Source organism: Acomys russatus, chromosome 32 (genome assembly GCF_903995435.1).
Source record: "Acomys russatus chromosome 32, mAcoRus1.1, whole genome shotgun sequence".
Taxonomy (NCBI): Eukaryota; Metazoa; Chordata; class Mammalia; order Rodentia; family Muridae; genus Acomys; species Acomys russatus.
The window spans coordinates 44,585,771-44,602,904 of record NC_067168.1 but is presented as its reverse complement, the minus strand read 5'-3'; the positions used below and the strand labels follow the sequence as shown (position 1 = coordinate 44,602,904).

General features: G+C 50.0%; 1 protein-coding gene across 1 annotated transcript in view; it reads right to left on the bottom strand.

Moving 5' to 3' along the window:
- Positions 1-17,134, bottom strand: part of Dlec1 (DLEC1 cilia and flagella associated protein) — a 51,314-nt gene that overhangs the window by 16,664 nt on the left and 17,516 nt on the right. Inside the window, exons 9-19 of the mRNA XM_051140437.1 lie at positions 16,824-16,960; positions 14,605-14,697; positions 14,036-14,126; positions 13,312-13,474; positions 9,538-9,730; positions 8,930-8,988; positions 8,393-8,561; positions 7,880-7,973; positions 7,597-7,727; positions 7,315-7,473; positions 5,867-6,006 (exon numbers count right to left, since the gene is read on the bottom strand). Coding sequence (XP_050996394.1) covers positions 5,867-6,006; positions 7,315-7,473; positions 7,597-7,727; positions 7,880-7,973; positions 8,393-8,561; positions 8,930-8,988; positions 9,538-9,730; positions 13,312-13,474; positions 14,036-14,126; positions 14,605-14,697; positions 16,824-16,960 — 1,429 coding nt within the window. The remainder of the gene's footprint in view (positions 1-5,866; positions 6,007-7,314; positions 7,474-7,596; positions 7,728-7,879; positions 7,974-8,392; positions 8,562-8,929; positions 8,989-9,537; positions 9,731-13,311; positions 13,475-14,035; positions 14,127-14,604; positions 14,698-16,823; positions 16,961-17,134) is intronic.

Here is a 17,134-nt window from a genome sequence, read left to right as displayed (position 1 = left end):
ATCATCATTCAAAACAACCATATTCTTATACCTTAATAATGAGCATGTAGAAACAAAATACTTAAATTTTAAAAATCACTCAAAGTTGAAATATCTGAGAATTTTTAAGGAGAATACTCTGGGCTTTCTTCAGGATGTTTACTCACCTCTTCCTGTTCCTAACCAAATGAAAACAATAAGAACAACAACCAAACCAAAAAAAAAAAAAAAAAACAACTATTTTTCCTATCTTTACCACAAGAATCTAGGTCTTCCTGTCCTAGGTAGCTCTGTCAATTTGTCACCTGAGAAGTAAGTCTCACTTGAGGGGCTATCCAGATCAGACTGACCTGTGGGCGTGTCTGTAGGGGGTTGCCTGGACCAGAATAGATGCAGGAGGGCTCAGCCCACTGTGGGCAGCACCATTCCCTAAGCAGGCAGTGCTGGGCTAGCTGAGCATGAGCCTAAGAGGGAGCCAGCTGAATTCCAATATGGTTCCTGCTTCTAGCTCCTGCCCTGACTGTAATGCTGAGGGCTCCCACAAGCCTGCTTCTCTGCCTTCATCATCACCTGCACCACCAGGTGTGTGTGTCAGATATAAAGGACCGCCTGTCCCTGGGCTCTCTCCCTGCTTGGTTTCTCTCCCCTCTGGGTGTCTGAGGTGCCCCCCTCTCTCTTTTTCTCTCTCCCGCTCTCTCCCAGGTCTCTCCTGGTTGCTCTCCCACTGTCTCTGTTTCTGTCTCTGTCTCTCTGCCTTCATGGCTCACTCAGACTAGAACTTCTCTTCCTCTCTCCCTTTCCCTTCATACAATAAACCTCTTTGTACCAGATTGGTGGCGTGACAACTGTGGCGTGACGCACTGTGAGATGGGAGTGTAAGCCAGACAAACCCTTTCTCTCTCTAAGTTGCTCTAGTCAGAGTGTTTTGGTTTTCTTGACAACAACAAAAAGTAAACTACGACAGCTCCCAAAAGCTTTGAGTCTTATCCCAGTCAGCGTTCAGCCCCCAGAATTTGCTGAAGCTATTGAGTTATTGAGTGTTTCTCCCATGACCGGCCTCAACTGTTTCTGCTTCAGGAAGCCTGACCTGTTTTCCATGTTTGCCTGCCTTCCTGGGCTTTGGGTGGTACTCTGTGCTACGTCCTCAATTCTCTGATGGACATGAGGGAGATGCTTTTTTTTTTCTTTTCCTTGGTGGGGCAGGAGCTTGATGGACAAGTGCTCTCCATGTCTAGATGGCTGGAGGCAGTTTTTAATATGATTAACATTCATGATGAGCTGATGTAGTAAGCAAAGGAGATTATCCTAAAGAATCCAGATGGGCCTGTCAATCATCTGAGAGGCCTTAAAAGCAAGAGCCTGGGGTTGCCTGACAAGTTATAGTCAGGTGAGTTGACTGAGTCCTTGCAAAGAATTATATATGCATGTACCCATCCCACAATATTACACATATATAGTTTGTATATTATATATTATACACACACATATATACTATGTAGTATATATAATACACAGCCTTGCTATGTATCTTGGGCAGTGCCTAAATTTATAATATTCCTGTTTCAGCTACCTAAGTGCTGGAATTATAGGCATGCACCGTGATTGGCTGTAACAAAGCCTAGTGTGTGCGTGTATGTAAGTGCATGTCTGTGTGTGTGTGGTGTGTGTGTGTGTGTGTGTGTGCATGTCTGTGTGTGTGTGTGTGTGTGTGTGTGTGTGTGTGTGTCTATGTAGGCCAGAGGTCACGTCAGTGCTGGGTGCCCTCCAGCATTGTGTGTACACCTGATTTTTGGAAACAGAGTCCAGCTGCCTGCCTCTGCCCCCCCCCGGCCTGAGATTAGAAACACAGCTTCTAATGTGGGTGCTGTGATCCAAACTCAGCTTTCTTGCTCTCATACCAAGTACCTCATGAGCAGACCCTAAAATTATATTTTAATAAATGTATTATTGTTCTATTTCTCTGGTAGGGTCTGGGCTGACATGATACTATCAAAGATAACCCCATAAATAAATATAAGATGGAATAGATTTCCTTTTCCCTGTGACTCATTTCTTTTATCTGCCTTAAAAGAGAACTACACAAACCATTAAATCTGTGTTGATGGGCCTTGTGTACACATCACAGAAGCTGGCAGAACAAAACGATAACGGACAACTCAACTAGAATGGTTGGAGACCTCAGGGTCTTACTTTTAAGAATGAACAGAACTCTGCCTCATGTTTTGCTATGTGTCTCCGGGGGACGGGTTATAGGGGCCAGAGAGGTCGAGGACACCAGGAAATAATGGCCCACATAATCAACTGAGCAGGGCTCAGAGGGGCTCACAGAGGCTCACGAAGGCTGAGGCGACAATCACGGAGTCTGTGTGGGACTGAGCTAGGTCCTCGCACATATGTTATGGCTGCAGAGTTGGTGCTCTCATGGGACTCCTAACAGTGGGAGTGGGGGGGGCGTGTCTCTGACTCTTCCGCCTGACCAGGGACCGTTCTCCTCCTCCTGGCTTGCTCTGAGGGTGTGTGCCTTGCCTTACTGTAACTTGTTTTGCCATGTTCAATGGAGACTCCTGGGAGGCCTGCTCTTTTCTAAAGGGAAATGAGGGAATCTGGGATTTGGAGGAAGGGATCTGGAGGAGGGGGAAGTTGTATGGGGGGGGGGGCTAGGAGGAATGGAGGGAGGAGGAACTGAAGTCAGGATGGAATGTATGAGAAAAAAAGAAAAAAAATGAACAGACCTAAGGTACATGTTGAAGTGGAAGGCTTGAACACCGGTACACGCAGCCAGACACACAGGCACACAAACACACAGACAATACTTCACCCAAAAGAGGTGCAGTGGGAAATTCAGCAGAGCTGTTGTGTCCGGCACGAATTCTGAAGTAATGGCACCTAGGCTTTCAAGTGACCTTTTGTAAATTATCAGCAATTGTTATCTGAGGTTTATGGAGTCGCTTTTCCAGTCTTGTATGGCTGAGAATTACTTAGGTAGTGGTCCCTTCAGACAACCCCGAGATCAGATCAGAGGTTTTGGTATTCAGAAACTGACTTGCTGAGAGTGGGTAACAATAAAGAGGCAAAGGGGTTTAGAGTTCACGTCATCAGAGTCGGCCTTGCTGCTCGCAAAAGCCGTAAGATATCCTGCAGTGTCTGAGTAACTCAGGATGCCGACAAGGGAGGAGAACTTTGTAAGTCAAACCGAACAATGTTAAACATTTTGTGCTTTAATAATACTTTATTTTTGTACTTTAATAAAAGCCACAGAATGGTTGAAAGTCGTGTATCTAATTAGAGACATGTGTCTTGGAGATAAAGACTGCTTACAACCCAGCAGTAAAAAAGAGAATATTCTTTCTTTCTTTTTTTCTTTTTTCTTTTTTTCCCCCCCGACAGGGTTTCTCTGTGTAGCCCTGGCTGTCCTGGAGCTCACTCTGTAGACCAGGCTGGCCTTGAACTCAGAGATCCACCTGTCTCTGCCTCCCAACTGCTGGGTTTAAATGTGTGTACCACTGCTGCCCTGCTGAGCATCCTATCTCTTTATGTCTTTTAGCACACATTAATTATTCATAACAATGGGTTTATTATGGAATCTTTAATCATATGCATTTGTGGATTTTAATTTATCCACTTGTTTACTCTCTTGTCTCCCTCCCCTCTCAATAATAACCTCTAGTCTCACCTATTCTCCCTTCTACTTTCATGTTTTTTCTGATTTTTTTTTGAGGGGAGAGGGTGAGTGACTGTGCTGGGTAGTTTTATGTCAACTTGACACAAGCTGTAGTCATCTGAGAGGAGAGAAACTCACTTGAGAAAATGCCTCTGTAAATCAAGCTGTAGGCAAGCCTGTAGAGCATTTTCGTAATTAGTGGGGTGGGCCCAGTGTTAGCATACTTGCCTGCCCCCAAGTCTGCCTAGCAACCTATGACATCATCACCTGTGTGCCACTAGGTGGGCCAGCTGCCCAGCATATTAAAAAGACAAACCCAGCTTGCCTGTCTGTCTGCCTGCCCCCCCTCTTCTCTTCCTCTCTCTTTCTCTCTCACCCTCTTGGTCTGTCTCTTCTCTTTTTCTTTGGGGTGCCCTCCCCCCTTCCCTGCTCTCCCATGCTTCTATACAAATAAACTCTATATCATGTCTGTTGCCTGGCATCTTATTTTTCATATTTAATATCCAGCCCACTGTGGGTGGTTCCATCCCTGTGCTGGTGGTCCTGGGTTCTTTAAGGAAGCAGGCTGAGCAAGCCATGGGGAGCGAGCCAGTAGGCAGCACCCTCCACGGCCTCTGCATCAGCTCCTGCCTCCAGGTTCTGGCCCTGCTTGAGTTCCTGCCTTAACTGCTTTAAATGATGAACTGTTCTGTGGAAGTGTAAGTGAAATAAACCTTTCCTCCCCGAGTTGCTTTCTGTCACAGTGTTTCAGCACAGCAACAGTGACCCTAACTAAGACAGTGATCCTGTAAGCTTCATTAGGGTTGCTTATAGGAGGAAGGGCAAGTGAGATACCGGAAGAACTAAAATTGGATTTCAGGGTTACTGGTTACAGGGTTACTCCTCCTTTTCCACTGCAAAACAGTTTCAGCAGCTGCTGGTCTGACCTGCTGCTTGAGGCACAGACATACATTTGGCTTCCGGGGCTGCCTAGACCCACTAATGAGTCCAAGGCCAGCCTAGGATACAGACACACAGACACACACACAGATTTTATATATATATATATATATATATATATATATATATATATATATATATACATATATATATACATATATATGTATATATATATACACACACACACACACACACACACACACATACATACATACATATATATATATATATATATAGAGAGAGAGAGAGAGAGAGAGAGAGAGTGTGTGTCAGAGTCCAAGGCCAGCCTAGGATATATATAGTGCATCCAAAGTCAGCCTAGGAGGTATAGGTGTGTGTGTGTGTGTGTGTGTGTGTGTGTGTGTGTGTACATACATACATATATATATACACATTCATTCCGAGGCCAATCAGAAAGGGAGGGAGGGAGGGAGGAGGGAGGGAGGGAGGGAGGATCAAAATATTTTGCTTTAGAGGAACTGGGGAGAGGTAGGGAGAGTTAGAGGATATGAGGGAGCCTTTGCATTGAGTTGGTAATTATTGAAGGTAGACAATGAGTTTGGGGGGGTGTAAAACTTTTCTTTATGTACATGAGAAAATTTCTACAACCAAAGTGAGAGAGAAGGGGGGGAGAAGAGGGAGAAAGGGGAGCACCGTCACTGTCTTCCATGCCTCTGGTGTGTTCTTCCCAGAATACAATGGGCTGTGTAGCATGTCAGTGCTGTTCGGTGCTCAGTCTCCTGCCCATGAACATGCGTGTTTCCAGTTCTCTCATTATTCTTATGCTTCCTCTTACTAGGAAACTGCCCAAGGCAGCCAGAAAATGCCCTCGGCCACCCCAGAGCAGGAGTCACAGGTGCCTGTAAGATGCTGACTGGGTGCTGGCAATCAAACCCTGATCATCTGGGGAAACAGCAAGCACTCCTAACACTGAGCCATCCTTCCAGCCCCTGTATCTGTAGGGTTTTTTTTTGGGGGGGGGGGGGTTGTCTTTATTTGTTTGTTGTTGTTGTTGTTGGTTTTTTTTTTGTTTGTTTGTTTTTGAGACACGGTTTCTCTGTGTAGCCTTGGCCGTCCTGGACTCGCTTTGTAGACCAGGCTGGCCTTGAACTCACAGCAATCCTCCTGCCTCTGCTTTCCGAGTGCTGGGATTAAAGGCGTGCACCACCATGCCTGGCCATGTAGTTTAAACTCAGAAATATCTCTAGATGAATGCACAGTTGTGCACACTATAAACACGAGCTGCCAACAGTCCCCTCTCGCCGCCCCGCGGTGCGCCCTCCATACCTGCAGGCCCCGTCCTTCACCTCCAGCTCCAACACTGTCTGCAGGCGCTGACAACGCAAGGTCTCTAAGGTGATGGTCACTTTGCACTCCCCCAGGGGGTGAAGATGGCCACTTAAAGGCTCCATGTCGAAGGGGGAAACCTGGGGTAAACCCAGAAGACACAGTGAGAAGTGAGGCCAGGGGAACGGAGATGCTGGAGGTTGCCTATGCCTGGCCAGGATCACCTGCAAGCTGCCCCTGGATCTCACAGGCATGAAACCAAAGAGGCATGAAAGCAGGCAGGAAAACACAGCTGGGTGAAAACATTAGGAAGGAGAGATAAAGAAGAAAAAACAAACAACAAACAAATAAACCAGCGACAACAACAAAACCCCTGCATGTTCAGGTAAAGGAATATGCAAGACAGAATTTCCCAGTTCCTGACACAGATCTAAGAAGTGGGAGGCAGAAGGAGGTGCCTAGGGAGGGAGGGAGGGAGAAAACCAAAGAACATAAAGGGAACTTGGGTGCCATGGAGGAGGTGCTCTGGGCAGGCCCAGGTCAACCTTCGACAGATTTATCCGGGGCTAGCCCTCAGGCCCTCAGGCTGCTCCACTGGGGAAGGCAGAGGTTACAGATAGGCAGTCCTCTTTGTACCTGTCCTGGTATCCCCCAGCCTCACCCCTCACCCCCCACCCCCACCACCACCACCACAGGATTGACTTACCTATCAACAAACCCAGCCCTCCACATACCCAAGGCAAGAGCAGACAGGTGAGAAGAAATACCAAGGGGTCTGCTTCTGGGAAGGCAGCTCTACTCCACCCCCTCCCTGTTGCCCCCTTCCCCCCCCCCCCCCCCCCCAGGGCTGATGAGAAGGGCACCTGTAGGATTAAGAATCCTTAGGTCCCAGGTGGGCCACAGTGGGATGTCACTGGAAGGGTATTATCTCTCCCTTCAGTGAGACCACGACAAAGGGTTTGAGGGCCACAGCTGCCTGGAGGTGCCACACGATCTGGATAGACCCCCATCTCGACCTCATGAGAGGGCGATCTTGAATTTCTGCCCCCCTCTGGCTCAGAGTGCTGGGAATGCAGGCGTGTGCCACCAGGCCATCGGGATTGAAATCAGGGCAACTAACAGCTCAAATCCCTAGAAAATTGAGTTTTCTTTGTTGAACTCTCAGGTGTGCGGCACCAGCTGCCACCCGGTGGCTGGTACTCAAACCGCAACCACGGTTTCCAGGTGAGCCTGAGGAGGTGGGAGTGTGGCCTTCCTGGCTGCTTTGCCTGTTCTCTTCTGGACTCAGGCTGCTTCCAAGGAGAAACCCCACACCACCCTCTTCTGCATCCAGTGGTCAGAAAAAAAAAATCCTGTGTTCAGACAAATCCCAGTTCAGACAAAAGCCAAAGGTGGGTGTCCCGTGGGGAGGCCACATGCATCTTGGGAGCATGCAGGGTCCCACTCACATCCTCTCCTCTCTCTTCCAGGCAGTCTGGACTCTCCTTCAAATGCCACACAGCATCGAGCTGGCTCACGTTCTGGATCTGGATGAAGCTTGAAGCCTTCTGTCCCAGGCGGAGCAGACCGAACTGAAGGGCTGGGACATCGATGACCAGGGCAGGTCCCTGAAACAGCAGGGGGGCTTGCCACTGCTGGCCTGCCTGCCTCAGAAGGGGCTGGGACCTGCTTCACTCCCTTCCCCCAACCTCTTCAGGCACCCCCAGCTGCCCAGTTCCCACCCATGGAACCTTAAAGGCTGCCTCGATGTGGAGCACCACCGGGGAGGGCGAGTCTTTGATGTCACACTGCAGGTCCTGGCTGGTTGGGCCAGGCGCCCCACCAGTTAGGTTTAACTCAAAGTCTCCAACCTCGTTGGGCTCTGAGAAAGAGGAGGAGATCGAGGTGGAGATCAGAGGCAGAGATGGTTTCCTTCCAGACCAAGGCTGCGTCTGACCACAGGACAACCAGGGTCTGGCATGGGTCCCCTGCATCCGTCCCCAGGCCGGCCACACCCTCACAGGGGTGAGCTACCTATCATGCCCACGCAGGGCTCCACTTCAATGATGTGGCAGTGGCTGATCTTCTCCCACATGTATCTGATGGGCGACTTGCTATTGTTCCACATCTGAAAGACATATGCCAGCCCAGGCTGTGTGGGTACCGGCCCTTCCTTGTCAGGTCAGAACCCGCAGGGGCATGGTGGGATCGCGGGCTCCTTGGGGACCCATCTGATTGTCTGCTGGCTGCTGTCCATCTGTAGCCCCGCCCCTTCCCTAGAGGCACCTTTTCTTCATGTTGTAGGGATACTGGTAAAAGCATCCTGCTGAAGACTCAGGGATGGGTTGCACGGCTCTGACTTCAGACGACTCAGGAACACTGACAAAACTCAGACAAGCCTCACCCGGGAGTGTGAACCATGACAGGCTCAGGATCCCATGAACAGGACTGGGCTCCATGCTGTGGTCTGCTGAGCTCCACCCTCACCACCTTACACCTAAGTGCAGCATTGCCTGGGCCAGCGAAGCCGGTGTGAGGATTCCTCACCTTAAAATCTTTCTTCACGGTGATGCCGATGTAGCTCTCGCCAGGAATAATGAGAGCGTAGGGCTCTAGGAGGACCTGGAAGGGCTCTGCCAAGCCTTTCACCTCTATTTCCAGGACGATCACGTCATCCACAGAGTACGAATAGTCCCCCAGGCTCTCCGCCCCTGAGCTGAACACAAACATGCTATGAGCCAGGGGCTGACACAGTGCAGGAGGGTCACGCCCCTGCCTTTAACCTACTTGTGGACAACAAAAAGTGCTCCGTTACTCCCAATGCCCAACCCTACAGTCATAGGACAACGCAGAGTGACAGCCAAATAGTCGAAGGCCTAGTGCCCAAACCTGCTGCCTTGGAAAACAGAGCGCAGCCACCAGACTGGGTGGGACCTGTGCAGCTTCCTGGAGACCCAGCTCTACCCAGTCAGTGCACCTTGCAAGCCTTCCCACCACATCCAAAGGCGCCCAGGGGCTACCAGTGAGGCTGCCCAGTGGTAGCAGCAAGGCTGCCTCCCTTACCCAGGCTCAGACCCTGCTCACCTCAAGGGCTCAGGGACAGCTTCCAGAACCATTTGCAGTACACTGTGGAAACATTTGAGCTGCAAGACAAACACAGTGTGACAAGCAGGCTCACTTTCCGGACAGGTTGCCTGCCTGTGGGGAGCTAAGGGACAGGGCAGCTATTCCTCTCCCCAGAGCCGGGGTGCCGAGGGGCAGCGAGGAGGCGCTCTGAAGTGATGTGCTGCTTCCTGGTGTCCGATCTCCACCTTAGGGAGAATGGGGTCCCTGCCAGGGAAGGAACCTATTGCAAAGATAGCACCAGCCCTCAAGTTGGACATTGGCTCCGATTAGCACCCTCGGTGTGTGCAGCTGAACTGCAGAGGTCCCCAGGGACCAGGAACAAGCACAAGATTGTCCTTTGAGAGGGACACGGGGTCAGAAGCAGGAAACAGCTGCTGACTCCCGCACACTAGACCTGCATTCCAGTCATACTCTGAGCTACAGGCTGTACTCGGCACGGTGCCCAGGTGCCTCATCAGGCCCAGCTGTGGTTTCGGGATCTTTCAAGAACATACACAGGGGTTGGGGGACGAGAGACACAGACACATAAAAAGCTCACGACCCCAGTCCCTGGCTAGTGAGATAACCTCATGAGGAGAAAAACTCAGGATGAACTCGTGGTCCGAGTGGGCATCGAGGACGCCCTTCTCAGGGATGATGGAGAATGCTGTCTCCCTGTCGGGGTGGCACTTGATGCTGTCCGAGCTGGGCGTCTCTCCGGGCATCAGAGGCTTCAGGTTGGGCTTCATGATCTGCCAGTGGAAAGCCAGCTCCACGTGCCTGTGGGGGCAACCGTTCAGTGGCCAGTGGCTCCAAGGCCATGTCACAAGCCCCTAGCCCCTCCCACTCTGATTGGTCTGCTCTATGGGCAGAGACCATGCCAGCTCTATGGCGCCAGAAGGGACAGGACATAAGGCATACTGCTGGGGTGGGGTGGGGGTGAGATGGAGGTGGGGTGTCAGATCAGTCCCCTCCTGTCATGCCAAGTGACTGACACATGCACCCCAGGGCAGCCCTGGTGGGAGGCTCACTAATGTCAAGGCTGATGAATGTGATGGCCAAGGAAGCATCTGCCGGTGAGCGCTGAGCCCAAACACCCAGCCTGGGATCTGGAAGGCTTTCATGGCATGGACACAGAATGAGCTCTCTGGGAAATTGTCCCTAGATCTTCCCTCACTCGACACCATGAAAGGGGAATAGGAAGAAACGGGTAATATGAAGTAAGAGACAGGATAATGGGGAAGAGGTTCCAACTGGGTAGAGGGAGGTCAATACAGAAGGAGAAGGAGGGACACAGGGCGAATACACCAGTGCTGTTTAATAAAGCAGCCTCGGGATTAGGAGTCATTTTATACTTACCTGAAAGTATATGTAATACATATGAGTGCGTGTATACACAGAGAGATAGGCAGAGTGGGGGAGGGAGGGAGGGAGGGGAGGGGAGAGGAAGAGGGAGAGGGGGAGAGAGGGAGAGAGAGAGAGAGAGAAGAGAGAGGAGAGAGAGAGAGAGGAGGAGAGAGAGAGAGTGTATATCTTAAAGAAACCATAGACTATTAAAAAAAAAAAAAACCCGAGTACCAGGAACAAACAAACAAACAAACAAAACAAAAAAACAAAACCTTCCAAATGTTTGCTCAAGGCAGTTCAAGTGACTCCCGAAATCATCCCTTGGCCACCTCTCAGTGTTGAGGTGGTCCTGTTGCTGAAGACACTGCACACTTAGGGCACAGGGATTGCATGATTTGAACTGAATCTGACCTGAAAGAATCATTCCTGTGGTCTAGCTTCCATGGTTCCAGAAAATACTATCCAGCTGCCGAGGGAGGGAAACACACACTCCTATGCAGTTGCAACGATGACAATTACCAGCATGACAGTATATGCACTGAGGTGAAAGAAGGGACACTCACGTGGAGGTGGCAACCAACAATTGTCTAGGTAGGACTTAAGGTCCACTCAACAGGAGGGAAAACATGCCAGGTACTGGAAGCCTAGGCAACTTCCTGGGGTTAGTGAGATCATGAACATTACCAAAAAAAAAAAAAAAAAAAAAAAAAAAAAAAAATATATATATATATATATATATATATATATATATTTATATATACTATTGCCAATTTGCTAGACCAGCATAATTCCTTACTGTTGGGTTTCAGGCCAAAGTGGACCTGGCTTCCCAGGTTCTCCCAGCATCCCTTGGTCCCTACCTGCTATAGGGCATGGCTGGTATACCTCACCATCTACCCTGAACTTTCCAGGCCAGGGGCAGAGGCTTCCCTTCACTATATGTGTATGTGTATATATGTATGTATGTATATATTCCAGAAATTTTGGTCCCCCTTTGCTCTCCTCCCTCTAGCCATGCTTTTCTCTCTCTTCTCTCCCCCCTCTCCCCCTGCATGGTGGCTGAGAGCTGTTCCCAATAAACTTGCATTTATATACTGTAACTTCATCTTGCAGTTAGCTCATTCTGATGTTTCAATCACTTACTATATTCAAAATCTTATCCTCAGACCCATAGACAAGTATAGCTACCGCCCCTCGTCAAAGATGCTTCCCTTTACAGCAACGGAGAGCACCGTGGAAAGCTGCAACTGGGCACAGTGCAGAGAGCTGGGGAGCCTGGCGATGGCTACAGCACAGCCCCTCCGTCTGCGGCTCAGGGAGCGTCACAGGGAGCGTCACAGGGAGCGTCAGAGGGTAGAGGCAGAAAGGCTGTAAGAGCCAGAGCACCAGGAAGGCTGCCATGGTGACACAAAGAAGACCAGAAGACGGCAATACAAAGACCCACTAATGTTGAAAACTTAGGGATGTCCCCTAGGCAAAGAACTGTGCTGGGAGGAGAATTAGCCTGTGCCAAGGATGAGCCATCTCAGGGCGAGTGGTCAACAACAGACTCAGCAGGATGTATTTGAGTGTGTGTGTGTGTGTGTGTGTGTGTGTGTGTGTGTGTGTGTGTGTGTGTGTATGCTCATATATATATATATGTAAACACACATAATCAAAGAAAAAGAGGTTATCAACTTGAGTGTGGGGTTGGATATGGGAGAAGCTTAAGGAAGGGCAGTTGCAGATGGGGAGGGGCTGCATTGAGGAAGTGGCCACCAAGACTTAAAATGCAGCTAGTGTACTGAAGAGGTGCTTGTCATGTGATTTCATTTTAATCAATTTAAACAGAAAGAGAGCCGACTGGGGAGCTAGCTCATTCTTAAATGTGGGGACCTGACTTTGGTCGCAGGACCCACAGTAAAACAAGCAAAACATCCGGTCATGGTGGCACACGCTTTTGATCCCAGCACTCAGGAGGCAGACGTAGACAGATCTCTGTGAATTTGAGGCCAGCTTGGTCTACATAGTGAGTTCAAGGCCAATCAAGGCTACACAGGGAGACCCTGTACAAAGCAAAACGACAGTAGCCAGGTGAGGCGGCTCAGGGTTATGATCGCAGTGCTCACAAGGTGGGAGCCAGTGGGTCCTCTGGGCTTCCTGCTAGCCAAGCCTGGGCCAAATGGTGAATTCCAGGACAATAATTCATAAAAAACAAGGTGGTACTGCCTGAGAAACGAAAACTAAGCTTGCCTTCTAGCCTGCTCATACCCACAACCCCACAAACATGCGCACCTGAAGACACACAAAACATACATACACATACCTCACATACAAGCACTCACACACACACCTCACACACACACCTCACACACCTCATACACAAGCACCTCACACACACACCTCACACACACACCTCACACACACACCTCACACACCTCATACATAAGCACTCACACACATACCTCACACACACCTCACACACACACCTCACACACAAGCACTCACACACACACCTCACACACACACACACACACACACACCTCACACACTTCATACACAAGCACTCACACACACACCTCACACACACCTCACACACACACCTCACATACAAGCACTCACACACACACCTCACACACACACACACACACACACCTCACACACCTCATACACAAGCACTCACACACACACCTCACACACACCTCACACACACACCTCACATACAAGCACTCACACACACACCTCACACACACACACACACACACCTCACACAGACATACCTCACACACATATTATATATACACAGCTTATACCACACATGTGAGCACACACACACACACACACACACACACACACACACACACACACACACACCTCACATGGTCAATGTGAGTCAGGAGCCTTCTCTTCATCTGGATCCATTCTGGGCTCACAGCACCCTGACTCTTAGAAAGCAGCTCTTGTGTCATGAGGAACCCAGGGCTACTTGAAGGAGGCCCAGGGCTACGTGTCAACAACATTCCAGGATCACTCACGTAGCATTTCTGATGATGAGCTGTTTCCTTGAGGTGGCCTGGAGGTTTTCTGGCTCAAATCGGATAAAGTATTGAGCTGTTAAATCTTTTAGCTCTCCTGGCTCTGGTTCGCTTTTTCCACCAGAAATATAGATGAGATCCAAGGCCACCAGCTGCCCGGTCCCTGACAAGGAGAGTCACATGGCTTATCTGGTCTCAGCAGGCTGATGCCCCATGAGACCCATGACACATCCCATGCAGCCGGCCCTATCCAGGGTCCCCAGAGCATAAATAAAGGGAAGGTGGACCCTAAACACCCACTCCCACCCTCAGGTCTTCCCCAGCCAAAAGGAGGTGACTTTGAGAGCCTCACAATGCAGCAGGCACTCAGTTCCTGACTGCCAAGTGGAACAGGACACACAAACAGAAGTAAGGGAGGAGAGGATGAACTGTGTGCACCTGGTGAGATTTAAAAAAAAAAATAAAAAATGCCCTCTCCAACTATGCAAACACCTAGAGGTGTAACTGGTGATTTACGTGCGAGCCACGGATGACTCTCAAAGACCAAAGAGGACTCAATGGCAAAGAATGAGAGATTTCTCCTGTAGCCATGCCACTAGGGGAGCAGAGGCAGGAGAGGCAGGAGGCTCAGGGGTTCAAGGCAGTGGCCCCCTCAGATGCCTGTCCTCCCAGATGCGGCTACCGACGCTACTGTGTAAGGCAGCTCCTGGAGCCACGCCCCCACCTACGATGACCAGCTCCTTGATCTGACAGTTGTCACACACGATGACGAAGGTCTTTTCCACCTTTCCTAGGCCAGTGGGGAGGAACAGGACCTGGCGGAGAGGGAAGGTGTGTATAGCAGAAACTGACAAGGAGGCAGAGAAAGCAGGTGAGGGCCAGGGGTGGGCATAACCCCTTCCACCAGCGAGGCCTCACCTAGGAACGGTTCCACAGAGTCTGAAAATAGGGCCACCAGCTGAGGAACAAGACTTCAAAATGTGAGTTTACAGGAGACATTTCGGATTAGAACCATAACGTCCTGTATTGATGTTTAAACTAACTAATTACTTAGTGAGTGGGTGTGCCGCAGCATGCATGTGGAGGTCTGAGGATGGCCTACGGAAGTCGTAGGCAGCCCAACGCATCACCCTGCAGACCGCAAGCACAAGCAGCTGGCTAGAAGCCGCCGATGCTGGGACCTGGCTCGGCCTGGTGAGGAGGTGAGTCATGAGAATGCGGAGGTGGATGCAATAGTGGAATTTCTGAGGAAACCACCAAGGGTGGGCATGAAGAACAGGTCCGATTACCCACCTCCAACAGTATGGCAAACCCTGGGGCCAGCTCAAACACAGACGGCATGACTCCAAAGGGAGGCTGCTCCACAAAGCCAGTGGTTGCAACAGCCTAAAAAAAAGAAAAGAAAAGAAAAAAGCAGCGGGTTACACAGTGACAGGAGACGTTGCAAACCCAGCACTCGTGCTGGAAGGCCCGCAAATGTTCATTTTTCTGTCTGAGGATTTTAAGGATCCTCTAAGTGAGTGAAGAAATCATGGCCCAGTCTCCCCAAGGGTCTGTTTACTCCATTTTGCCAGGTACCGAGTGAGGCTCTGAAGGTTAGGGGTGAGAAAGCCACGGTGAGGAGCTGACAGCTGGGAAACAGGTGCCAGGTGCTGAGGACACAAGAGACACAAGAAGGGCTTCCCGGAAGTCCTGGTCTTGCCTGTGGTGGTCACTGCACCTACCCCTGTCCCCGTCCCCACCCCACCCCCATGTCCTTATCAGTTTCTGAATCACAAGGACACCTGCTGTCTTGGTAACAGAACTGTGGTTTTTTCACAAGAGACCACTGGGCTAGAGGAACAAACTGGTCCTTGTAAGACCCCACTGGGCAACAGCCATGCCTGGCAAGGGACGTCTCATATTTCTAGGCCAGAAGGCATGGGGAAATCTACCCACCATAACTGAAACTATGGTGTACACATGACATCATCGGTGTCAGACTAGGGCTGCCTGGGCAATGGGGAGCTGAGACAGCAGGCTATGCTCTGGTCCCAGTCCCAGCCCACAGGGTCACAGCAAAGAGCCTGGACATACAGACACACACGTGAAATCTCACTCTTTGAAAGGTTGGCTCAAAACATACTGTGTGTATGTGTGTGTGTGTACAGCCATGTGTGTGTAGGTGCACATGTGTCCATATGTGTGTAGGTGCACATGTGTTCATGTGTGTAGGTGCACATGTGTTCATGTGTGTGTGGGTGTGCATGTGTCCATGTGTGTGTAGGTGCACAAGTGTTCATATGTGTGTAGGTGCGCATGTGTCCATGTGTGTGTAGGTGCACATGTGTTCATATGTGTGTAGGTGCACATGTGTTCATATGTGTGTAGGTGTGCATGTGTCCATGTGTGTGTAGGTGCACATGTGTCCATGTGTGTGTTGGTGCACATGTGTTCATATGTGTGTAGGTGCACATGTGTCCATGTGTGCTCATGGAGGACAGCTTCAGCTATCATCCTTCAACAATGCTGTCTACCTTGGTGTTTTTTAAACAAGGTCTCTCACGGGCCTGGAACTCACCACATAGGCTGGGCTGACCAGCCAGGCACTGGACTGTCTCCACATCCTCAGCCTGGGATTACGCCAGGCTTGCCCTTTTATGTGAGTTCTGAGGATTTGAAGATTCTCCCACTTTATCAACCGAGCCGTCTCCCGACCCCCAAAATATTTTAAAGTACTGTGCAAAAAATACAGAATTCAACCAAAGCCGCCTGTCTGCACGTGACACTCGGATCTGCTGTAATAATGCTGGGCTAAGTGAACACATGGGGTCTCCTTGAAGACTGCATTATAAAAATAAGAGGCATGGCTGTGTGGAGGTGGCGCACGCCTTTAATCCCAGCACTCGGGAGGCAGAGGCAGGCAGATCTCCGTTCAAGGCCAGTCTGGTCTACAGAGTTAGTTCCAGAACAACCAGGGCTACATGGAGAAACCCTGTCTTGAAAAACCAAAATAAAACAAAATAAAAATTAAAAAATAAGAGCTAGCACAGGGGACTGACTTTCACATGAACTCTGGTGCCCCTTATTTGGCCATGTCCCCTTGATGGGGAGGCCTGATGGCATTCGGAGGAAGGATAGCAGACTACCAAGAAGAAACTTGATACCCTAGCATCATATTCAAGGGGAGGAGGTCCCCATCAGTCACAGTCATAGGAAAAGGGAATGGGGTGAAAGCGGGAGGGAGGGAGGAATGGGAGGATGCACAGGATGGGATAGCAATTGAGATGTAATATGAATGATTTTATTTTCAATTAAAAAAAAAAAAAAAAGAGCTAGCATACACCTCACCCGGGCTGCACTGGCGCTCGCAACCGGAAGCACATCCCCAACCTCCACACGTGGCTCTTCGGCCACGGCAGAGCTACAGCACACTCCTTTTGTAAGTCTCTGGTCCCCGATGTGACGCAGCAGCCCCCTCGGGGAGCTCATTTGCTTGTTCCTTTCCCAGGCAGCAGTCCACAGTCACTCACCCGGAAGCTTGGTGGCGGCCAGCTCTTCTGGGGCATCACACAGAACTTGCCGGCGCTGAAGCCCACATTTTTGCAGATGAATCTGGTTATCTTCACTCCTCCAATGAGGCAGTGGCCGCAGTCCAATACCGGGGACACTGCAGCCATGGGAAGAGATTGCTCAAGGAGGGCAGCATGGGGCTGGTGAGATGGCTCAGCAGGTAAAGGTGCTTGCTGCCAAGCCTGACGATCTGAGTTCAATCCCCCAGATGGACAGAGTGGAAGGAAGGAACCAACTACTTCAAGTTGTCCTCTGACAGCCATGTGAGTAT